General features: G+C 45.1%; 1 protein-coding gene across 2 annotated transcripts in view; it reads right to left on the bottom strand.

Annotated features, from left to right (window-relative positions):
• The window catches only part of EIF3A (eukaryotic translation initiation factor 3 subunit A), a 52,465-nt gene extending 38,720 nt beyond the window's left edge, over positions 1-13,745 (bottom strand). For both annotated transcript variants that reach the window (XM_033181496.1, XM_033181505.1), the window contains exons 1-6: positions 12,939-13,745; positions 5,592-5,782; positions 5,287-5,423; positions 4,727-4,890; positions 2,170-2,369; positions 110-318 (exon numbers count right to left, since the gene is read on the bottom strand). In XM_033181496.1, the coding sequence (XP_033037387.1) occupies positions 110-318; positions 2,170-2,369; positions 4,727-4,890; positions 5,287-5,423; positions 5,592-5,782; positions 12,939-12,987 (950 nt within the window). In that variant the 5' untranslated portion in view covers positions 12,988-13,745. The remainder of the gene's footprint in view (positions 1-109; positions 319-2,169; positions 2,370-4,726; positions 4,891-5,286; positions 5,424-5,591; positions 5,783-12,938) is intronic.
• Between the last annotated feature and the right edge of the window lie 12,112 nt (positions 13,746-25,857).

The raw sequence follows: 25,857 nt of genomic DNA, 5'->3' as shown, positions 1-25,857 counted from the left end.
AATGTCAGCAGTGCAGAGGCTGAGAAACCACAGCCTAGAATATACCATGTCATGTAACAGATGATATTTGTTACAGAATTTCAACGTTATCCAAGTATAACATTCTTACCTTTGCATCTCATCTTGTGTAAGATTCTTTCTCATTTCTCTAGAGAGATGGTAAAGACGATGGAGTGTAGATGCATGAAAAAGAGCATTTCCAGATTTCCAAAACACAGTTGAGACTTTGTTATAGTAATTTGCCATCAACTGAGGTTTAGGTGGTTTTTTAGACAAGGAGAATAGCCCATGAATATCTTCCACAGCTTTGAATGCTTCCTAAAATTAGTAGTACAAATTAAAGTCATTGCATTCTATAACATGAAAAAAATCTAATTCAAATTTCTATGAAACCTACAACACAGGAAACATAAAAATAGCAAATAAAATACCTTTGTGTGGTTCTCTTTACTCATGTATAATATCTATTTTAGACAACTGCCATAATTACAAAAACATTAACTCCTTAAACTTTTTAAAGTTCTTTAGGAAATATTCGAATGTAGACAGAACAGACTCAAGAAAATATCTGGCGGCCGGGCGCGGTGGCTCAAGCCTGTAATCCCAGCACTTTGGGAGGCCGAGACGGGCGGATCACAAGGTCAGGAGATCGAGACCATCCTGGCTAACACGGTGAAACCCCGTCTCTACTAAAAATACAAAAACTAGCCGGGCGAGGTGGCGGGCGCCTGTAGTCCCAGCTACTCGGGAGGCTGAGGCAGGAGAATGGCATAAACCCGGGAGGCGGAGCTTGCAGTGAGCTGAGATCTGGCCAATGCACTCCAGTCCAGGCGACAGAGCGAGACTCCGCCTCAAAAAAAAAAGAAAATATCTGCATATTATCCCATCACTTGGGACAACAAAAACAAAAAAATCTAGAAGGACATACAACAGGTTATTTCCGAGTGATAAGATAACAGATGAATATGTCTCTTCTTTTAATTTATGCATTTTTTCTACAATGGAGCATGTTTACTCATCTTCTACAGGTATTATTTTAAGATGGGTGTCCCTATAGAAAAGGAAACACAGACAGGTGGCCGGGCGCGGTGGCTCAAGCCTGTAATCCCAGCACTTTGGGAGGCCGAGACGGGTGAATCGCGAGGTCAGGAGATCGAGACCAACCTGGCTAACACGGCGAAACCCCGTCTCTACTAAAAAATACAAAAAACTAGCCAGGCGAGTTGGCGGGCGCCTGTAGTCCCAGCTACTTGGGAGGCTGAGGCAGGAGAATGGCGTAAACCCGGGAGGCAGAGCTTGCAGTGAGCTGAGATCTGGCCACTGCACTCCAGCCTGGGCGATAGAGCGAGACTCCGTCTCAAAAAAAAAAGAAAAGGAAACACAGGCAAGAACAAGACATCGAATCACACTTTCACATGGCTCAAAGACTCCCAATCTCTAGTTTCTTCCTCTATAATTTCAATCAAATATTGTCCATCAAATATACAAAAGACTTCAAGGTCACATGACTACAAAATTATATGGAATGTTTTTGGAGGATTCTTAGAGAAAAAGGGCCAGGTGAGGACTAACCTCCTACCACCACCAAGATCTCCAATGCAAGACAGTCAGCTAAAGCACTACTAAGAAATCTAGAATAATCTACGGCAGCACTTCTCCAACAATCAATAGTAAAGGATTCTTTTTTTTTTTTATTTCTAACCTCTTACGGAAGAATATAAAATACAAAATTACCACAAAAATGAATCAGAAAAAGCTCACTTTTTATCAGAGTAAACACACAAAAAATTTACAATAAAATTGCAACTAAGAAACTCTGCATATGCTTCTCTACGCTATACTTATTTCATCACAGACCAGACAGTTCACAAATGACACGTCATGAAACCACACTTCGAGCAGCAGTGGCAATGTATTGTTTTATATGTCAAGAAACTTGTGTCTGAAAGTGTTTATATGGTTTGGTCCACAATTCAGAGAAGGCAACTAGAAACAAAATATTCTGAGATTTCTTGTTCAGAACTTTTCCCAGTCCATCAGGCAACTTTAATTCCTTACCTTATCTACTGAAATTAACCAATGCATACCAAGATGAAGCTATTCATTAAGGGGGAGAAAAGTAACATAGACTATTATTTCTAGAAAGAAAAGCTAATAGGTCCAACATACCTGCCACAATTCCATGCTGATAGCACTGTCCAACTGAACAAGTCTGGTTTCCAAATGCATGGACTGGCTCTCTGGATTATTAAGATTGATTGCCGTACTTTGGTTATGGTGGCGCTGAATCTGCGATAAGTGCATTCTCAAATTGTCACACAGTTTACGGAATTCAGCCTTACGCGTGTATTGGAGGCAGAATTTGAAAGCTATAAGCATAATTGTAAAATATATTAGGTACCTTCCACTATCTACTTAAATATTTGACTAGGCTTTACTTCACATATTAAAATCAGTTATTTTAACAGGACTCATCAAACTCATCTTTAGTCTTTGTGATGCAATGAAAATCAACTTATTTCATCCAGACTACCTTTTTGAGTGAACCCTAACAAAACCAAAAACGTAATTATCGGTCCTTGCGTAGAACTAAAATGTGGTGCTGGCAGAGTTTACAAATGGGAAACTAGAATTTAGATCTAAGAGTCACCTTTCAAAGACCCACCACTTTAAATCCTAAGAGTAAAAATAATCTAGTCTGAAATATAATGAACTTGATATCTAACTTACATAAAAAGCAACAAGGTTCTGTACTAATTAAAACTACATAATACAAATTGAGTAACCTAATTTCAACTGATTACAGATGGATGAACTACTTGTTCCCTGTCATTTAAATGGACACGTTAATTTTTTTACTGTCACATATGCAATATTAGATTTTTTTTAGATTTCCTTTCCCCTTAAAAATAGTATGTCTAGCCGGGCGCGGTGGCTCAAGCCTGTAATCCCAGCACTTTGGGAGGCCGAGACGGGTGGATCACGAGGTCAGGAGATCGAGACCATCCTGGCTAACATGGTGAAACCCCGTCTCTACTAAAAATACAAAAAAACTAGCCGGGCGAGGTGGCGGGCGCCTGTAGTCCCAGCTACTCGGAGGCTGAGGCAGGAGAATGGCGGGACCCGGGAGGCGGAGCTTGCAGTGAGCCGAGATCGCGCCACTGCACTCCAGCCTGGGCGACAGAGCGAGACTCCGTCTCAAAAAAAAAAAAAATAGTATGTCTATTTTAACAGACCTAAAACAGAGATGCAGTTTAACTTCAAGTTAATATTTGTATCAACAGCTATGAAAAAGTCCAAATTTACTTGTATTAAAGTGAAAATTCAGGCTGGGCAGAGCTGTAATCTCAGCACTTTGGGAGGTCAAAGCAAGAGGATCACTTGAGTCCAGAAGTCTGAGACCAGCCTGGGCAACAATGCAAAATCCCAGCTCTTTTTTAAAAAATAAAAATAAATTTTAAAAAAACCCAAAGTAGAGAATTCAAGTTTACTTAAAAAAAAAAAAAAAGGCCGGGCGCGGTGGCTCAAGCCTGTAATCCCAGCACTTTGGGAGGCCGAGACGGGCGGATCACGAGGTCAGGAGATCGAGACCATCCTGGCTAACACGGTGAAACCCCGTCTCTACTAAAAAATACAAAAAATTAGCCGGGCGAGGTGGCAGGCGCCTGTAGTCCCAGCTACTCGGGAGGCGGAAGCAGGAGAATGGCGTAAACCCGGGAGGCGGAGCTTGCAGTGAGCCGAGATCCGGCCACTGCACTCCAGCCTGGGCCACAGAGCGAGACTCCGTCTCCAAAAAAAAAAAGGAAGTTTATTTTTTCAGTCATATGCAGAATTCCAAAAGGACTTTAAAATGTCTTTCATTGTTACTGATATTTGTGTAAAAAGAAAAAAAAATTTTTCAGATATCAATAAAATACAATTCACACAAAACTCCTTTAACGAGGAAAACAAATTCCTTACTCGGTCATTTTGGTTTTGTTTTTTTGTTTTTGTTTTTTCTTTTTTTTTTTTTTTTTTTTTTTTTGAGACAGAGTCTCGCTCTGTCGCCCAGGCTGGAGTGCAGTGGCCGGATCTCAGCTCACTGCAAGCTCCGCCTCCCGGGTTTACGCCATTCTCTCGCCTCAGCCTCCCGAGTAGCTGGGACTACAGGCGCTCGCCACCTCGCCCGGCTAATTTTTTGTATATTTTAGTAGAGACGGGGTTTCACCGTGTTAGCCAGGATGGTCTCGATCTCCTGACCTCGTGATCCGCCCGTCTCGGCCTCCCAAAGTGCTGGGATTACAGGCTTGAGCCACCGCGCCCGGCCTGTTTTTTCTTGAGACGGAGTCTTGCTGTTACCAAGGCTAGAGTGTAGCAGTGCCATCCTGGCTCACTGCAACCTCCGCCTCCTAGGTTCAAGCAATCCTCCCACCTCAGCCTCCTGAGTAGCTGGGATTACAGGTGTGTACCACAATGCCCAGCTAAATTTTTTGTATTTTTAGTAGAGAAGGGGTTTCACCAAGTTGGCCAGGCTGCTCTTGAACTCCTGACCTCAAGTGATCTACCTACCTTGACCTCCCAAAGTGCTGGGATTACAGGTGTGAGCCACCACATCCGGCCGCAGTCATTTAATATCATGTGAATGCCAACATTTCAATAAGGATAAAAACTAGTTCATTTTAAGCACTTTTCAGAAAATTTACTCCTCAATTTCAAAGCACTTCACTCAGATTTGATCTCATCTTACCTTGCTGGGCAATATCATGATAAAGGCGCTCTACTCTAGAATTGTTTCTAAGAAGGTCCAAACACTGCCTGTAAGACTCCCACAGGAATTTAACCCATGGAGTTAAAAGTAATCTGTCAGTACGATCCTGAGTGTCTTCACCACTTACAGCACTTAGGAGAACACTACAAAGACAGAAAAAAATGTTGAAAACAATTTTAGACAGTTTCCTACTTTGCCATGTGATTAAAAACCAAAATCAACAATGTTCATGGGAAAACAGTGCAAATTCTTCCCACAACTTTGTACACACTGCAAAGGTGTCACTAACCACTCCCTGAATTCCCAATCTGCATTATGATCATTTAAATTACTATTTGCCCTTCTATCTTACAGCTGTCATTTTCCACTTCTATGAATTTTTATTACCTACATACATTTATTGGTTACTATGCATTTAAAACTTCGAAGATTCGCATTTTTTTCTGATAAACATCTACTTCAAAAGGAAATGAAGAGCCATGTAAAGGAAAACACTAAGTTAACTATCAAAGCATTTATTAGAGGTCTAACCCACATACCTCTCAGGAGTTTGAATATTATCCAGATCTTCTATATCTAAGACCATCTGTTGAGATTCTTCTTTAGCAGCTTCAGTTTTTTCCTCTGCCATTTTCAAATATGCCCTAACAACATCCTCCAGAGATTTTATGTTCACCTAATCCAAAAATACAAAAACTTTTCAGAACTTATTTTTCCATTGAACCATAAGATGTTTTAAAGGCAAATTTTAAGAGAAATACAATATATTAACTTTGAAAAGTAAGCTCTTCTGCAGATTACTAAAAGCATTTGTTAAAAATATACAACCCAGTTCTGTTTGTACCTGTTGACAAATGTTTTTATACTGGTACAACCCCTCCTTTGCCAAGTGGCTCTTGCGAAGATCCACGCAAAGTTCCAAGTATTTCAACATAATTGGTTCGTGTATCTTTTGCCATGTTCTATGTTTTTTACTTTTCATAACATCATAAAGAACGTCCAGAGCAGGCTGCTTTTTGCCAACTTCAAGAAATTCTGAAAAATTCAGGAGAATTAAAATTAGTTATGTACACTATAGAAGAGTCTAAACTTCACTTTTTTAAACGGCTATTTCAATTCTCCAACTCATTACCAACTTTTTACTAAGTTACATTTATTTCTGACTTCTAAAGCTATGCCATAATTATCAAAAGTAAAACAACAGAAAGACTTGAGCTGTGTTGCAATATGATCTACAAGTAAAACTGAATTTCACTGTATTCCACTGTGATTTAAAAGTTCCAGGCCAGGAGCAGTGGCTCATGTCTGTAATCCCAGCACTTTGGGAGGCCGAGGTGGGCCAATCACTTGAGGTCTGGAGTTGGAGACCACCCTGGCCAATATGATGAAACCCGTCTCTACCAAAAATACAAAAATTAGCCGGGCATGGTGGTATGTGCCTGTAGTCCCAGCTACTGAGGAGGCTGAGGCAGGAGAATCACACTTGAAACCAGGAGGGGGAGGTTGCAGTGAGCCGAAATCGCACCACTGCACTCCAGCCTGGGCGACAAGAGTGAAACTCCATGTCTCAAAAAATATATAAATAAATAATGTATCAGTATTGGTTCATTCGTTATTACAAATAAAAATCAACAGGGGAGAAAGTGGGTGTGGTGTCATTGAAACTATGTACTCTCTTCCCAACACTCTGGAAATCTCAAACTGCTCTAAAAGTTTTTTTGTTTTTTAATAAAAAAATAGAAAAATGGGGCCAGGCGCAGTGGCTCATGTCTGTAATCCCAACACCTTGGGAGGACAAGGGCAGATCACTTGAGGTTAGGATTTCAAGATTAGCCTAACCAAAATGCAGAAACCCAGTCTCTACAACCAAAATGGAGAAACCCAGTCTCTACTAAAAATACAAAGTTGTTAGCAGGGCGTAGTGGCGCGTGCCTGTAATCCCAGCTACTCCGGAGGCTGGGAATAGCACGAACCTGGGAGGTGGAGGTTGAGGTGAGCTGAGATGGTGCCACTGCACTCCAGCCTGGGCAACAAGAATGAAACTCCAACTCGAAAAAAAGAAAAAAGGAAAAAAAATAGAGTATGTGCGTGAGACGGAGTCTCGCTGTGCCACCCAAGCTGGAGTACACTGGTGTGATCTCAGCTCACCGCAACCTCCGGCTCCCAGGTTCATGCGATTCTCCTGCCTCAGCTTCCTGAGTAGCTGGGATTACAGGCACCAGCCACAGGGCCCAGCTTATTTTTGTATGTTTAGTAGAGACAGGGTTTCACCATCTTGGCCAGGCTGGTCTCAAACTCCTGACCTCATGATCCACCCGCCCTGGCCTCCCAAAGTGCTGGGATTACAGGCGTGAGTCACCATGCCCAGCCAACTTATATTCTTTTGAATTTATTATCCCCTGAGCCCAAAGGCATTCTATGTGCTAACATTTCAAAATCTAGTTCCAATTTTAAGTTTTATGCATATTGTTTTGAAAACCAGTCAAAAGCAGTACCTCTACCATTACATTATTTGACCAAGGTTAAAATTTATCTTATATTTCCTCATCTTTTCTTTTGTACACTTAATAGACTGGGGGAGAAAGAGGTTATTTACCCTAAGTCAACTGGTTAAATTCATCTTAACATTCATAATTGCAAATTTCACACACACACACAAACTTCTCAATGAGCATTTAAAAAATAATTTGGGGGAACTAAAACACTACATTTAAAAAAAGGCTTAACATCACACATCGGGGCCTATCATGTGTGATGGGGGGAGGGATTGCATTGGGAGTTATACCTGATATAAATGACGAATTGATGGGTGCTGACGAGTTGATGGGTGCAGCACACCAACATGGCACAAGTATACATATGTAACAAACCTACACGTTATGCACATGTACCCTAGAACTTAAAGTATAATTTAAAAAATAAATTAATTTTAAAAAAAGGCTTAAAACACTATATGTATCTCTCTCCTTTTTAAAAATATCATTGCTTATTTTCCTTGGAACAAGACTTTTTTTTTTTTTTTTGATGGAGTCTGGCTCTGTCGCCCAGGTTGGAATGCAGTAGCTTGATCTCTGCTCACTGCAAGATCTGCCTACCGGGTTCACGTCATTTTCCTGCCTCAGCCTCCTGAGTAGCTGGGACTACAGGCACCTGCCACCACGCCTGGCTAATTTTTTTTTTTTTTTTTTTTTTTGTATTTTTAGTGGAGATGGGGTTTCACCGTGTTAGCCAGGATGGTCTCCATCTCTTGACATCCTGACCCGCCCACCTCGGCCTCCCAAAGTGCTGTGGTTACAGGCATGAGCCACTGCGCCCAGCCAACACTTTTTCTTTTAAGAGCTACCCGATAAGACATAGCATTATCTACCACGTAACTCTGTGCTAAGCAAGCAATCGGCAAACATGTCCATTATTTGGGGGTCTTATTAGATCCACAGATTTAGTAATTCTCCTTCTTCTTTCAAAGATCCCATCTTCCAGAAATGATGCTTCCCAACATTCTTTCCTCCAGGAAAACCAAAAACAATACTCCACCTCTCCAATATATCAAAAAGTTTGCGGCCAGGCATGGTGGCTCACGCCTGTAATCCCAGCACTTTGGGAAGCCGAGGTGGGCAAATCACCTGAGGTCGAGTTCGAGACCAGCCTGGCTAATATGGTGAAACCTCGTCTCTATTAAAAATACAAAAAATAGCTGGGCCATGGTGGTGCACACCCGTAATCCCAGCTACTTGGGAGGCTGAGGCAGGTCAATTACTTGAACCCAGGAGGCGGAGGTTGCAGTGAGCCGAGATAGTGCCACTGTACTCCAGCCTGGGCAACAAGTCTCAAAAAAAAAAAAAAAAAAAAAGTTAGCAACAGGATAAACCACAAAACATACTGAAATAAATATTTGCATAATACCTTATATGAAATCACATTTTTCACATGCAAATAATGACAAAACCCTTCACCACTGCATGAAAAAGTCCATCTTTCACTAAGTCAATCTTACTATCAAAAAAAAAAAAACTTGGCCGGGCGCGGTGGCTCAAGTCTGTAATTCCAGCACTTTGGGAGGCCGAGACGGGTGGATCACGAGGTCAGGAGATCGAGACCATCCGGGCTAACACGGTGAAACCCCGTCTCCACTAAAAAATACAAAAAACTAGCTGGGCGAGGTGGCGGGAGCCTGTGGTCCCAGCTGCTCGGGAGGCTGAGGCAGGAGAATGGCGTAAACCCGAGAGGCGGAGCTTGTAGTGAGCTGAGATCCGGCCACTGCACTCCAGCCTGGGAGACAGAGCCAGACTCAGTCTCAAAAAAAAAAAAAACTTACTAAATGAAACAAAGATGTAATACAACTAGATACTTTGTTGAAATAAGCCTTTCCTTGTTGTAGGACTGGGGGTGGGGGGGAAAAACTTGCAGTCTTCTCCTGGTCTTTTCCTATAGTGCATGCAAAGTTATTTTCTAAAATGTAACAGTACAGCCAGGTGCCTTGGCTCACACCTGGGTAATCCCAGTCCTATGGGAGGCCCAGGCATCACTTGTGGTCAGGAGTTAGAGATCAGCCTGGGCAACTTGGTGAAACCTTGTCTCCACTAAAAACACAAAAATTAGCCAGGCATGGTGGTGCAGGTCTGTAATCCCAAATACTCTGGAGGCTGAGACTTTAGAATCACTTGAAACCAGGAGGCGGAGGTTGCAGTGAGCCAAGATTGCGTCACTCACTCCAGCCTGGGCAACAGAGGGAGAGACTGTCTCAAAAAAGAAAAAAAGAAAAGAAAATGTAACAGTACATTAGGTGTTCTTCCTAACAAAAACAGTCTCTTATCAGCAAAAAACTTGGGAGTAAATGTGTTTAACAGAATTTATACTTTAAGAAAATCACAGCAGCAGCACTAAACCGACCTATTGTATCCAATTCCTAATCTAAAAAGGGCCTTTTAGAGATGGAACTGAAACTATTTTTTACTTCCTGAACAGTCAATTAAAACTTGATTCCTTAGCCAGGTGTGGGGGCTCACGCCTGTAAATCCCAGCACTTTGGGAGGCCAAGGCAAGCAGGTCACTTGAGGCCAGGGTTTCAAGATCAGCCTGGGAAACATAGTGAAACCCTGTCTCTACTGAAAATAATAAAAAAATTAGCCGGGCATGGTGGCACATGCCTGTTAATCCCAGCTACTTGGGAGGCTGAGGCAGGAGAATAGCTTGAGCCCGGGAGGCGGAGGTTGCAGTGAGCCGAGATAGTGCCACTGCACTCCAGCCTGGCCAACAGAGCGAGATTCTGTCTTAAATAAATAAATAAATAAATAGTTGGAATGAGAACAGATTTTTCATAATCCATGACAGTCAGTCTTCTGCCTTTGTCCTAATTTACATACAAGAATTTAGTTCCTCTGAATTATTTAATGGTGGCCAGGGGAAGCTTTTGAGGCTGGAAAGAACTATGGTAAACTAAAGGTTCTATTTCAATATTTAAAATATTGACTTCCAGATTAATATTATAGAAATAAAAATTAAAATCTAGAATTATAAACCTTACTGGATGGGTGAGCATTTGGAGCATACCTTTCAAATTCATTACTGAAAGTATATATAAAGGATGATGTTTACTAGTTTATTTGTGCAACAGACCAAATAGATATGCTATAATGTTACTCAATTTGTGGACTTACTAACAGCTTTATTTTTTAAAGGCACTGGTTGTGGAACAGAAACTATAGTAAGGTCAGCAGCAGTTAGTCTGGCACTACTAAGGCTATAATACGAAAAAGGGGCCTCCTCTAAATGATTATAGGATACGAAATTCTTGCCTGTAACTGCTGGTCCAAGTTCTCACCTTCCCAAATGACTACTATAATTTTTCCCCAAAAAACTGCTGATATGTATGTTTAGGGTGACCTGAATGACTATTCTACTTCAACGTATTTACATTTTATTAAGATAATGCAATAGATTAGGTCTAAATATTGTTGCGATCATAAATGTTACATATAAAACATTTAGATAAAATGAGATTATTTCCAATTAGGTGAATGCCCTTTGACCCTTCACTTATGTTTTGGAAGCAGTGCCCTGGACCATCCACGATCTGCTGCTCCCTTTGAGAAGGGATCCCTCAAGATGAAAGGTATGAGTTTCTACTCTGAAGGTAACACATGCATCCCCATCCAACAGCTTCAAAGGGCTGCAAGCAAGGCGTCGCCACAGTCTTTTTTAAAAAGCTACACAAACAAAACTCAGGTTTCCCCCGGTGTCCCTCATCTTGCCTACTTTAATTTCAGATCCTTTCCTTAACCTGCCCTTTTATGAATCAAGCCTGTCAATTTAGAAACAGGAAAAAAATGTTTGATGCACACTACATATCTTTTCTGTATCAAGTTCTTATGAAGATTCCAAAAAGAGAAGCAATAAAGGAAACAAGGCCCGAACACACCAAATATGTAGTATGTAGGCCGTTATAGTGCTTTGGCCTACTAGCACAGGAAAAAAAATACCTGTTGGGCAAAGCATGCAAATGACTGTAAAACATCCACAACAGCCATGCAGAGTAGTCATTTCATGCAAATCATTTTGTATACTACAAATTCTAAGTTTCGAAAAGTCGAAAAGTCATAAACTTTGCTACAGTTTGGTTGATAGTGACAAAGTTCCATTTCAATCTCTTCTTTCCGAAATATTAATAAACATCTTAAAACTTCTTGTCTGCTCTAACCATTAGATCACTGGTTATCATTAGAATCAATTAGCGATCACACCTATGTTGTAGTTTGAATAAGTTTTTAAAACAATTACTCCATTCCACACAATGTGGAATTAGCCTATTCCACAGACCAGTTCCCTCCCCCACAAAAGTGTTACTTTTACTTTAAAAAGTATATGACCAACATATCTCTGGTCCTGCCAGATTATCAGTTTATGTGCTGACTCAAACTGCCGTCTTCACAAGATGAATTTTCAAAGAAGCTAACAAAATAAGCTCTGCAACATAAAACTGTAACTCACAAGGTATATTCATCTACAACATGGGTAAAATCTAAAACTTCTATTTCGGTGAAGGAAGGATGAAAAGAAGAGCTATCCATGCCCTAACGATTATTAAAATTGTCTGGTTAGAGGGAGAAAAAAAAAAAAAACCCTAAAACAAAGTTTCTTAAGCCCAGAGACTAGGTAAGAACATGTGCATCCCCAGAACGCCAATGTAATCAATGCCTTGGAGAGATCGGGGCACAGAAGTTTTTCCCTCAAGCGCCTTGGAGAGATCGGGGCACAGAAGTTTTTCCCTCAAGCGCCAATGGCCGAAGTACACATATGAAAACAGAAATCGCAGAAAGCAGCACTGTGGCAGGAAAAAAGGACTGATCTGGATGTCAAGAGACGTTGGTTTTAAGTCTCTTGGCTCAACAACTCCCAGAGTGACCTTGGGGAAACCTCTCTCTAGGCCTGTTTCGTTATCTTTAAGAGGAGACGTGAAGTCCCTTTACATTAACTCTATTCCAACTTCCAGTGATTCGAAACAGGCTTTCGGAATGCTTCTAATCAATGCCAGGAAAAAAGAAAAAACAAAAACAAAACAAAACAAAGCAAAAAAACAGGAATCAGGTTAAATGGGTCAAGAGGCCCCTAAGTGAATATAAAGCGGCTGTGTGAAGGGTAAGTGGACCCTGACCCAGCAAAGTACTGAGCGCGGTTTGGAGAGCGGGGGTGGCTGCGGGAGGACCGGGGGTGGGTCCGTAGGGCTCCCGGCCCGGGCAGGAGGTGGAGCCGAGGCTCTCGCGTGCATTGTCCCCGGGAGGGAGCCATGTTTCTTACTCCCCGGCACTCCCAGATGGCGGCTGGGGGCTCGGGGCCTAAGCAGACCAAAGCTCCAGGGACCTGGAGAGCCAGCGGAGCCAGGCAGCGGGGAGGGAGCTCCAGCCTGCGTAGGGGCTGTCTCCCCGGCTGCGGTCCCCGCGACGCACCCGAAGGCGGCAGGGGGAAGGAAGGGCCCCCGGGGCGACGGTTCCGGGCTCCGCGCCTCCCAGACCCCAGTCGATAAAGTGAGAAGGAAACCCATGCCCAACCACGGGCTGGGACAGCAGCTAGTAGGCCGCATCGGTCTCCTCTCCCCGCGCGGGCCGGGCGGCAGAGCAGTGGGAAACAGGCCCGCGCTCTCGACCTCGGAGGCCTCGGGCCGCCCCAGCCCGGCGCGCCCCGATCAGCTACTCACCGTTGGCGCGTTTGAGGGCATTTTCCGGCCTCTGAAAATAGGCCGGCATCTTGGCGGCAGGCTCAGCTCACCCGGCGTCAGCGAACTCTCTAGTGGCCCCGGCCGGGAGAGGAGACGAAGGGGAACCAGCGTAAGGTTCCACGCGCCTCGCCAGCAGTCGCCCGCGCCCAGCCGGCCAGAGACGGAAAGGAAAGAGCCACGTGACCTCCGCGCGGCGGCCCTGGCGCCGTCCAGGCCCCGGATGTAGGGGCGGGCCTCCGTGCGCGCAAGCGCGCTGGCGTCACGCACGCCGACAGACGTTGCGGCGCCGGGATCCTAGGCGCGCAAGGTCCAGTTCTCCTCTTGGGCCAGTCCTGGGTAGTGTTAGAGAGACGGTTCCCAGGCTCTTCAGTCTTCGAGCGAGAATTGGGGTGGGAAGGGTGAGTGTGGGGTCAGAGTTTCTGTCTGGAGAACAAGCAAACGTCTGCAGATTGATTTTCAAAGCGGCTTGTGCGGAGTCGTGCTGTTACAATAAGGTCCCATCCAACCAGGGAATGGCCTGTCTTGGCTATCTGAAAATGCTGAGTATAACGACAGTAAGCAGGTGTCATCAGGTCAGCGCCGCTCAACCCGGAGGGACAAGCATGGGGAAGAGTGACGGCTAAAATAAGCAAGCAAGGTTATTTTATGTCTTGGTAAAGTAAAAAGTTGGTGTTACAGGGATTGCCTTGAGAAATTGAGGCTCTCCGAGTGGGGACAGAGCGACCTGGCAAAGGGTGAAACGCCCTGGAGCACTGCAGATTTGCTTGGTGTTTGAAAACACAAGGAAAGGAATGTCGTCACTTTTTACATACAGCGCACGTCACAAACAAATTAAGAAAAATTAGTGTTAGTGAAAAAAATCAATTTGAGAGGCCCTGTCTTTTATTGTTGCTTAACAATTTTAATGTTCGCAGACGAAGTACTTTACCTAGAACTTGAAAACCATTTGAACCGAATCTAATTCTCAAGACCTTGGTATGAAATAAAGATGAGCTCAGAAGGAAAATTTAGAAGGCAACAGTGAAATCGATTATCGTCAATGTATTACACATTTAATAGATGAGATATGTGAATTAATGAATGAGGAAGTCGGCCGGGCATGGTGGCTCACGCCTGTAATCCCCCAGCACTTTGGGTGACTGGGGCGGGTGGATTACCTAAGGCCAGGAGTTCAAGACCAGCTGGGCCAAGGCGAAACCCCGTCTCTACTAAAAGTACAAAAATTAGGCCTGGCGTGGTGGCTCACGCCTGTAATCTCGACGCTTTGGGAGGCCGAGGCGGGCGGATCACGAGGTCAGGAGTTCGAGACCAGCCTGGCCAACATGGTGAAACCCCCATCTCTACTAAAGATACAAAAAATTAGCCGGGCGTGGTGGCAAGCGCCTGTAATGCCAGCTACTCAGGTGGCTGAGGCAGGAGAATCGCTGGAACCCGGGAAGTGGAGGTTGCAGTGAGCCTAGATTGTGCCACTGCACTCTAGCCTGGGTGACAGGGCGAGACTCCGTCTCAAAAATAAAAATAAAAAAAATTAGCCAGGAGCTGTGGCTGGCGCTTGTAATCCCAGCTACTCAGGAAGCTGAGGCAAGAGAGTCGCTTGAACCCGGGAGGCAAAGGTTGCAGTGAGCCAAGATCGGGCCACTGCACTCCAGCATGGGCGACAGAGCAAGACTCCGTCTCAAAAAAAGAAAATAGAAGAATGAGAAAAACCACAGGATATACACAAAAAGCATTTCCCCCTCATTACTTCTGCCTCCACAAAGAGGTTTTTCTTTTATTTTTCAACATGAACAGTTCTACTACAGGAGAGGTTTTTCTATTTAACTAAATTGATCACTTTTTTTTTTTTTGAGACGGAGTCTTGCTCTGTCACTCAGGCTGGAGTGCAGTGGCCAGATCTCAGCTCACTACAAGCTCCACCTCCCGGATTTACGCCATTCTCCTGGCTCAGCCTTCCGAGTAGCTGGGACTACAGGCGCCCGCCACCTCGCCCGGCTAGTTTTTTGTATTTTTTAGTAGAGACGGGGTTTCACCGTGTTAGCCAGGATGGTCTCGATCTCCTGACCTCGTGATCCGCCCGTCTGGGCCTCCCAAAGTGCTGGGATTACAGGCTTGAGCCACTGCGCCCGGCCCTAAATTGATCACTATAAAGAAAGAAGATTTGGAAATGTAAACATGGACCCAAAAGAATCACAAATTCTAAAGAAGTTTATTTTAAAATTAGTTTCAGAGAGCTCTTCCTCCAGAATGCTTAGACCATTCTGTGTCTGAGCTTACTCAACAAAAAATAAGAGTCAGGCAGGATTGATATAAAAACAAGTAGTGAGAAGCTATAGTAACTGTTTTATGGGCAGGATCAAGAGACTTGTTTGTGTATATAATAATTAAGTCAAAATTAAAGAGTGAAACATATGAGCACATACTTCTTTTAAGAGATGTAGACAGAGAACCATTTAGCAGATCATAAAGAGATGCAAACAAAATAAAGTTGGCCTAAAAAATCAGAAAAAAAGCTTGCTGACATTCTTAACTTTCTGTTATCATTTCTCAAAGAAAATAGTGAAATGGGCCAGCATGATGGCTCACGTCTGTAATCCCAGCACTTTGGGAGGCCGAGGCAGGCGAATCACAAGGTCAGGAGTTTGAGACCAGCTTGGCCAACATGCTGAAACCCCGTCTGTACTAAAAATACAAAAATTAGGCGTGGTGGCACGCACCCCTAATCCCAGCTACTCGGGAGGCCAAGGCAGGAGAATCACTTGAACCCTGGAGGTGGAGGTTGCATGAGCCAAGATTGTGCCACTGCACTCCAGCCTGGACAACAGAGCAAGACTCCATCTAAAAAAAAAAAAAAATAGTAAAATGGCTTCATTCGTTATTACTCATTATTTGGTGTGCCCACAACAACACAGACACTAGAAACTTGGGAGATAGGTGGGGCACGGTGGCTCAGGCCTGTAACCCCAGCACTTTGGGAGGCCGAGGCAGGTGGATCACAAGGTCAGGAGTTTGCGACCAGCCTGGCCAATATGGTGAAACCCTGTCTCTACTAAAAACACAAAAATTAGCCTGGCATGGCGGCAAGTCCCTGTAGTCCCAGCTACTCGGGAGGCTGAGGCAGGAGAATCACTGGAACCCCAGAGGTGGAGGTTGCAGTGAGCCAAGATTATGCCACCGCACTGCAGCCTGGGCGACAGAGCGAGACTCTGTCTCAAAAAAAAAAAAAAAAAAAATACAGAAACTTGGGAGATAAAATGATATCCAATATCCCTACATATTGATCCTTCTGCCTTTCAAATTATTTAAAGTATATAAAGCATTTCGTAATATAACAAATGATCATATACTTGTATTTAAATAAAATTATGTAAAGTGTAGTGGCATTTTGGGAACGAATAAAGGTGTAACATCAATTTCCAGGATAAATTTACCTATTAAATTCAACCAACGTGGCCAGGTGCGGTGGCTCCTGCCTATAATCCCAGCACTTTGGGAGGCCAAGGCAAGTGGATTGCCTGAGTTCAGGAATTTGAGACCAGCCTGGTCAACCTGATGAAACCCTGTCTCTACTAAAAATGCAAAAATAAAGAGCCAAAAAAAAAAAAAAAACTAGCCGGACATGGTGGTGCACACCTGTAGTCCCAGCTACTCAGGAGGCTGAGGCAGGAGAATTGCTTGAACCCAGGAGGTGGAGGTTGCAGTGAGCCAAGATGGAGCCACTGCACTCCAGCCTGGGCCACAGAGTGAGACTCCGTCTCAAAAAAAAAAATTAAAAAATTAAAAATATATATGTACCACAAATATTCAGTACCAGCTAATAGTCATTGGATGCTGAAGATAAAAAGATCAAGATGCCTGCTTTCAAGGAGTTAATGATTCACTGGTGAAAATAAATGAATACACAATGAGCGACAAGATAGGATCTAATCTGGGTCAGGAGAAAAGGATAATTATTTGCCGTTGATTAATGCTTACTTAGTAGAAAACAGGCAACCTGAAGATGATAGAAACCACTTTGGGAAATGGTAAGAGGAAATAATCAGGCTCATGGTTTTTTCTAACTAATCAAATTAATTTTGTATTACATATGACTGGATCATTAATATGATGTTTTAGGGTTTTTTTCTGACTTGAGTAAACATGATTCCCAGAAAGACAATTTTTAGCACAACAGAAGTACTGCATTATACATATTTGCAACATAGTATCATACAGCATTAAAACAAGTAGCATGTTTTACAATTTACAAAGTGTTTTCACATTTCTAGTTTTATTTACAAGTTTGAGGTAATGAAGGTATTTGTACCCCATGAGCATAAGGAATTTCTTTTTTTTTTTTTTTTTTTTTTTTTTTTGAGACGGAGTCTTGCTCTGCCACCCAGGCTGGAGTGCAGTGGCCGGATCTCAGCTCACTGCAAGCTCCGCCTCCTGGGTTTACGCCGTTCTCCTGCCTCAGCCTCCCGAGTCGCTGGGACTACAGGCGCCCGCCTCGTCGCCCGGCTAGTTTTTTGTATTTTTAAGTAGAGACAGGGTTTCACCGTATTAGCCAGGATGGTCTCGATCTCCTGACCTCGTGATCCGCCCGTCTCGGCCTCCCAAAGTGCTGGGATTACAGGCTTGAGCCACCGCGCCCGGCCGAGCATAAGGAATTTCAAAGAGGTTAACTAAGGTTCACAGTAATACATTCCTTCAACCAGCCATTATCAAGTGCATTTCTTTTTTTTTTTTTTTTTTTTTTTTTTTTTTTTTTTTTTTTTGAGACGGAGTCTCACTCTGTCGCCCAGGCTGGAGTGCAGTGGCTGGATCTCAGCTCACTGCAAGCTCCGCCTCCCGGGTTCCCGCCATTCTCCTGCCTCACCCTCCCGAGTAGCTGGAACTACAGGCGCCCGCCACCTTGCCCGGCTAGTTTTTTTTGTGTGTGTGTATTTTTTAGTAGAGACGGGGTTTCACCATGTTAGCCAGGATGGTCTCGATCTCCTGACCTCGTGATCCGCCCCTTTCGGCCTCCCAAAGTGCTGGGATTACAGGCTTGAGCCACCGCGCCCAGCCTATCAAGTGCATTTCATGTACCAGGCACAGTAGGCCGGGGGCGGTGGCTCACGCCTGTACTCCTAACACTTTGGGAGGCCAGGTGGTGGATCACCTGAGGTCAGGAGTTCGATACCAGCCTGGCCAATATGGTGAAACCTTGCCTCTACTAAAAAAAATAGAAAAATTAACCAGGCGTGGTGGCAGGCGCCTGTAGTCCCAGCCACTTGGGAGGCTGAGGCAGGAGAATCACTTGAACCCGGGAGGCGGAGGTTGCAGTGAGCCGAGATTGTACCACTGTACTCCAGCCTGGTGACAGAGCAAGATTCTGTCTCAAAAAAAAAAAAAAGATACTGGCTTTCCTATACCTAAATACCCCTTTCCTCCTCCCCATCCCACCCACCTTCACCCCACTATCTGCTGCCAATACTTCAGGCCTCAGCTCAAAGGCTTCCTTTGCAAAGCCTTTCCTGACCGCCGAGGGGTGACTGAATTGCCCCTTTGTTTATGCTCTTGGATCATGCAACCGTTAACTCCATCATCGCCCATTCCTGAGCACTCTGCTACCCCTGCAACCCTCACAGGCAGCTGTATTCCTCCCTTGAGCTGCTGACTCCTGGAGGTAGCATCAGTGACCACCTGTGACCTGACCTTCCTGGTTGGGTCCTCTGCCTTACCTCAGCCACTTGCACACATGGTCATACCTTAGAGTCTAGACCAGAGGTCAGCAAACTTTTTCTGTGAAGGGCCAGGATGGTACATATTTTAGAATTTGTGAGCCAAGAGGCGATGTCTTCAACTCTTTGAGCAACTGTGCTTGCTGAAGGGATAATAGTCTGTGTGTGTGTGTATATATATGTGTGTGTGTGTGTGTGTGTGTGTGTGTATATATATATTTTTTTTTTTTGAGACAGAGTCTTGCTCTGTCACCCAGACTGGAGTACAGTGGCACGATCTCGGCTCACTGCCAACCTCTGCCTCCTGGGTTCAAGTGATTCTCCTGCCTCAGCCTCCCAAGTAGGTAGGACTACAGGCATGCACGCCATGCCTGGCTAATTTTTGTATTTTTACTAGAGACGGGGGTTTCACCATGTTGGTCAGGCTGGCCTCGAACTACTGACCTCAGGTGATCCATCCGCCTTGGCCTTCCAAAGTGCTAGGATTACAGGCATGTGCCACCACCGCCAGCCTTATATTTTAAAATGCAAAGATTGTTCTTAGCTCAAGGCTGAAAAACAACAGATAGTAGACCAAATTTGGCCCACAGGGCATAGTTTGCAGACTCCCATGCTAGGCCTTGTCAAACAATCTTAGGGCCAGTGGCAGTGGCTCATACCTGTAATCCCAGCACTTTGGGAGGCCGAGGCAGGTGGATCACTTGAGGTCAGGAGTTCAAGACCAGCCTGGCCAACATGGTGAAACCCCATCTCCACTAAAAATACAAAAATTAACCAGGCATGGTGGGGTGCACATCTGTAATCCCAGCTACTCCAGAGGCTGAGACAGGAGAATTGCTTGAACCTGGGAGGCAGAGGTTGCAGTGAGCCAAGATTGCACCACTGCACTCCAGCCTGGGCAACAGAGCAAGACTGTCTCAAAAATAAAAAAGCAAACAACATGGTGAAACCCCATCTCTACTAAAAATACAAAAATTAGCCGGGCATGATGGTGCATGCCTGTAATCCCAGCTACTCCAGAGACTGAGGCAGGAGAATTGCTTGAACCTGGGAAGCAGAAGTTGCAGTGAGCCAAGATTGCACCACTGCACTCCAGCCTGGATGGCAGAGCAAGACTCCATCTCAAAAAATAAAATAAAAAATAAAATAAAATAATAAAAATCTTAGTTCCCAGCAGGGCAAGATGGCTCACGCCTGTAATCTCAGCACTTTGTGAGGCCAAGGCGGGCGGATCACATGAGGTCCGGAGTTCGAGACCAAACTGCCCAACATGGCAAAACCCCGTCTCTACTACAAATAGAAAAAAATTAGCCAGGCATGGTGGCAGGCACCTGTAGTCCCAGCTACTCCGGAGGCTGAGGCAGGAGAATCGCTTGAACGTGGGAGGTGGAGGTTGCAGTGAGCCGAGATCACACCACTGCACTCCAGCCTGGGCAACAAGAGCGAAACTCAGTCTAAAAAAAAAAAAAAAAAAAATCTTAGTTGCCAGAATCTCAATGTCAAGATTCACTTTTCAGCCACCACCTCCTATTGTTAACTCTATTATGCTCCAACTTTAATGACCCTTCTGCTTTACCAGGACCTGCAATCCCTTTATCAATTCTGCTTCCTTTTCACTGCCCCTCATTTCCCATGGCCTCTATTTCCCCCTTTTCCAACTCAGATTCTACAGTTTTGTTCTTTTCTTCTTCACTTCTCCCTTTATTCTACTCAGCAAACCCCAACCCTGGTTATATCCAACCCTCCACCCACCCCTTGCCTGCAGCCTAATGTGGCCGCAGAAGAATGTATAAGCACGTTGACAGGTCTCACCTTAAATTCAAGACCACAGGCCTCAACAAGCACGTTGTTGCTGCCCAGCCATCCTACTACACTTCTCTCAGCCCTATCCCATTCTCCCAGATGACTGTTTCATAGTTTTTCCTCTCTCGCCAATCCTCTAATGCTCCTTGCTCTACTTTACTCTCAGCCATGTCCTGCTTTCCCATAGCACTTGGGGCAGCTAGAAGAGAACTTTGGCACCCTGCCATCTCTTCCCCAACTCACACCTGCAGCTGTGCTCAGACACTCTGCCTTCCCTCCTCCCACTCTGCAGTCTGGGGCTCCTGTCTCAAGCCAACCCCTGTACACAACGCATTTGATTCCATCTCTCACATGCAGGGGTGACCCCTTCATGTCCTTGAAATACTTCCTTCACTTGACCTCCACTCTCACCCTTTCCTGATGTTCTCCTTACCTTGCTAACTACTCTTTGCTGGTGTCTCCTCATCTCTGTGACCTCTGAAGTTGAAATATCCCAGGGCTCAGCCCCTGAACCTCATCCTTTCTCTAACTATGTTCATCAGTTGGTTCTAGCTTATAGCTTTAGAAATCATCTCTAGGCCGGGCGCGGTGGCTCAAGCCTGTAATCCCAGCACTTTGGGAGGCCGAGACGGGTGGATCACGAGGTCAGGGGATCGAGACCATCCTGGCTAACATGGTGAAACCCCGTCTCTACTAAAAATACAAAAAAACTAGCCGGGCGAGGTGGCGGGCGCCTGTAGTCCCAGCTACTCGGGAGGCTGAGGCAGGAGAATGGCGTAAACCCGGGAGGCGGAGCTTGCAGTGAGCTGAGATCCGGCCACTGCACTCCAGCCTGGGCGACAGAGCGAGACTCCGTCTCAACAAAAAAAAAAAAAAAAAAAAAAAAGAAATCATCTCTAGGTCCAGACGCGGTGGCTCAATCCTGTAATCCCAGCACTTTGGGAGGCTGAGGTGGGCAGATTAGCTGAGGTCAGGAGTTCGAGACCAGCTTGGGCAACATGACGAAACCCTGTCTCTACTAAAAATACAAAAATTAGCTGGGCGTGGTGGCACGTGCCTATAATTCCAGCTGCTCCAGAGGCTGAGAAAGGAGAATCTCTTGAACCCAGGAGGCAGAGTTGGCAGTGAGCCCAGGTCGCGCCACTGCACTCCAGCCTGGTAACAGAGCAACACTCCATCTCAGAAAAAAAGAAAAGAAAGAATCTCTAGGGCCGGGCACAGTGGCTCATGCCTGTAATCCTAGCACTTTGGGAGACCGAGGTGGGCAGATCACCTGAAGTCAGGAGTTCAAGACCAGCCTGGCCAACATGGCAAAACCTCGTCTCTACTAAAAATACAAAAATTAGCCGATCGTGGTGGTGTATGCCTATAATCCCAGCCACTTGGGAGGCTGAGGCAGGAGAATCGCTTGAACCCAGGAGGCAGAGGTTACAGTGAGCCAAGATCACGCCACTGCCCTCCAGCCTGGGCAACAGAGTAAGACTTCATCTCAATAAAGAAATCATCTCAACTGGGCACGGTGGCTCACATCTGTAATCCCAGCACTTTGGGAGGCAGAGGCAAGCAGATCACGAGGTCAGGAGTTCGAGACCAGCCTGACCAACATGGAAACCCTGTCTCTACTAAAAATACAAAACTTAGCTGGGCATGGTGGCGCGCACCTGTAATCCCAGCTACTCAGGAGGCTGAGGCAGGAGAATCGCTTGAACCCAGAAGGAAGAAGTTGCAGTGAGTCGAGATCAAGCCACTGCACTCCAGCCTGGGCAACAGAGCAAGATTTCGTCTAAAAAAAAAAAAAAGAGAAAAGAAAAAAGAAATCATCTCTAGGCTTATAAGTTACAAAATTGTATCACCAGCCCTAGACCTCTCTCCTGAAAGCCAGATCTCTCACATTCAGATGCCTGTTTGCCACATCTATTAAATATTCAATGTACTACACACATTCAACCTGCCAAACACCTGGTCTCCTCTACCTCCAATCTTCTCCTCCTGTCATCTTTCCCATGTTAATAATGGCGACCTGGTTCTTCCAGTTGCTCAGATCAAAAAATGTTGGAAGCATCCTTGAATCTTCTTTTTTTTTTTTTTTTTTTTTTTTTGAGACAGAGTCTCGCTCTGTCGCCTAGGCTGGAGTACAGTGGCCGGATCTCAGCTCACTGCAAGCTCCGCCTCCTGGGTTTACGCCATTCTCCTGCCTCAGCCTCCCGAGTAGCTGGGACTACAGGCGCCCGCCACCACGCCCGGCTAGTTTTTTTTGTATTTTTTTAGTAGAGACGGGGTTTCACCGTGTTTGCCAGGACGGTCTCGATCTCCTGACCTCGTGATCCACCCGTCTCAGCCTCCCAAAGTGCTGGGATTACAGGCTTGAGCCACCGCGCCTGGCCGAATCTTCTTTTCTTGTTACCTCCCCATGTCCAATCAACCCATCAACGAATCCCATATCTACCACCCCAATGGCTACCACCTGGTCCAAGTCACCACCATTTCTCAACCAGGGTATTGAATAACCTGCTAACTTGTCTGTGAGTTTCTACCTTTGGAAACCTTCGCTTTATTCTCTTAATAACAAGCAGAGGAATCCTTTTAAAACAAAAGTCAGATTATGTCAGTCCCCTGATCAAGACCCTCTTGTAGTTCACCAACTCAGTGAAAGCTAACATCCTTACAACAGCCTGCAAAGCCCTACACAGTTCTTCTCCACCACTCCCAGTGTCACCTTTTCAGCCGTGATAACCTTCCCTCACCTCATTAAAGTCATAATAACATCCCTTCCACCCATACTTCCTAGCAACTTTCTCTTCTTCTCATCTTGATTTTCCTTCTTTTTTTGTTTTTCTGTATTTTTGTTTTTTTGAGACAGAGTCTCACTGTTGCCCAGGCTGGAGTGCAATGGCACTACAACCTCTGCCTCCTGGGTTCAAGCGATTCTCCTCCCTCAGCCTCCCAAATAGCTGGGATTACAGGCGCCCACCAACACGCCAAGCTAATTTTTGTATTTTTAGTAGAGTTCGGGTTTCACCATGTTGGCCAGGCTGGTCTCAAACTCCTGACCTCAGGTGATCCACCCGCCTCTGCCTCCCAAAGTGCTGGGATTACCGGGGTGAGTCACTGCTCCTAACCTTTCCTTCTCTTCTTGATCAGGTTTATCACCATCTGATTCCCATATATTTTATGAATTTATTTCTTTATTGTCCACTCCTTTAGAATACAATGAGCTTGATGAGGGCAAGGATTTTGTGTCTGTTTCATTTACTGCTGTATGTCTAGCACCTACAACAGTGCCTGGCACATAGTAAGCACTCGGTTCTGTTGAATAAATAAACTGATTAAAGGAGGCTTCCTGTATTATGATTGCCTATCTCCATGCTGGTCTCCTGTATGCCACTGGGAGTCCTTTGAAGGTCGTCACTAGGACAGTTCATTTTTGCAAGTAGATCGTGCCTGGCACATAGTCAACACTAGAAAGTGGTTGTTCATTTTATGTTTCAGAGCACCTTGACGGTTCCGACGGTGTGATAACAAGGTCTGAAACCTTATAGCTGTGCATTCTATTTTTTTTTTTGAGATGGAGTTTCGCTCTTTTTGCCCAGGCTGGAATGCAATGGCACGATCTTGCTTTATCACAAACTCCACCTCCCGGGTTCAAGTGATTCTCCTGCCTCAGCCTCCTGAGTAGCTGGGATTACAGGCATGCGCCACCACCCTGGCTAATTTTTGTATTTTTAGTAGAGACAGGGTTTCTCCATGTTGGTCAGGCTGGTCTTGAACTCTCGACCTCAGGTGATCCACCCCCCCCCCCTTCGGCCTCCCAAAGTGCTGGGATTACAGGCATGAGCCACCATGCCCGGCCTACAGCCTTGCATTCTTTTTTTTTTTTTTTTTGAGGCGGAGTCTCGCTCTGTCGCCCGGACTGGAGTGCAGTGGCCAGATCTCAGCTCACTGCAAGCTCCACCTCCCGGGTTTACGCCATTCTCCTGCCTCAGCCTCCCGAGTAGCTGGGACTACAGGCGCCCGCCACCTCACCCGGCTAGCTTTTGTATTTTTAGTAGAGACGGGGTTTCACCGTGTTAGCCAGGATGGTCTCGATCTCCTGACCTCATGATCCGCCCGTCTTGGCCTCCCAAAGTGCTGGGATTAAATCAGGCTTGAGCCACCGCGCCCGGCCTACAGCCTTGCATTCTTAATCATGAAAGTGCCCAACCGAGGTTGGAAATTTTCAACAGTGGTCCATGAAGTGTAGATTTGAGGTGCACTGTACCTCAGCCAGACGGTTCTCATTGGACCTTTTGGGTTCTGCAAATTCAAAGCAGGTAAATTGGAACGCAGCTTCAGTTAAGTGTATATTTAGTAAAAACATGTCCTGGCAGTATTTGTTACCTCCTGGGAGAAATGCATCTTACACTTGACTGTCTTCAGCCTTTAAGGTTCTGCTAGACTCCAGGAGAAGGCTGAGGGGAAGGAGGGAGCATGTTTGTGGGATCAGTGCATATACTCACACATGCCATTATTGACATGCTGTGAAGTGCAGCTCTTCCTTGAGGATTTAGGAGGTTATGCCCAAAACCACACAGACCAATCAGGGCCAACAAAGCAGAGTGAGTAATACACTGTGCATAGTGGTTTTGGGTGTGGTTTGAAAACAAGCATCTCTGTTAAATATGTTAAACACGATTAAAAGGAAACCTAAAACCACAGGGTGTGGACTTTTATGTTGGGGGTGTGTACATTAGATAATCTTCACATGGACTTATTCATTGTATTAGCTTCTCATGGAGCAGCTTAAATGGCACCTCCTCAAGAGCCTTCTCATGGTCATTTGCTCTAAGTCTATTTTAGCCCATCATAGTGTCGTAAGTCTGTAATCCCAACAATTTGGGAAGCTGAGACAAGAGGATCACTTGAGCCTAAGAGCTCAAGACCAGCCTGGGGAACATAGGGAGACCTTCTCTCTACAAAAAATAAAAAATTAGCTAGGTGTGGTGGTGCACCTGTAGTCCCAGCTACTCGGGAGACTGAGGTAGGAGGAACACTTGAGCACTTGAGCATGGGAGGTCGAGGCTGCAGCGAGCCATGATCACACCACACCACTGTACTCCAGCCTGGGTGATGGAATGAGACCCTGTCTCCAAAAAACAAAACAAATAAAAAATAAAGACTACTCTTTTTTTTTTTTTTTGAGATAGAGTCTTGCTCTGTTGCCCAGTCTCGAGTGCACTGGCACCATCTCGGCTCACTGCAACCTCCGCCTCCTGGGTTCAAGTGATTCTCCTGCCTCAGTCTCCTGAGTAGCTGGGATTACAGGTGCCCACCATCATGCCCGGCTAATTGTTGTGGTTTTTTTATTTTTATTTTTTTGAGACTAAGTCTTGCTCTGTCACCCAGGCTGGAGTGCA

Source organism: Trachypithecus francoisi, unplaced genomic scaffold (genome assembly GCF_009764315.1).
Source record: "Trachypithecus francoisi isolate TF-2019V2 unplaced genomic scaffold, Tfra_2.0 Contig01579, whole genome shotgun sequence".
Classification (NCBI taxonomy): domain Eukaryota; kingdom Metazoa; phylum Chordata; class Mammalia; order Primates; family Cercopithecidae; genus Trachypithecus; species Trachypithecus francoisi.
Note: the sequence above shows the minus strand (reverse complement) of the source record. Positions and strands in the feature narration are given on the sequence as shown.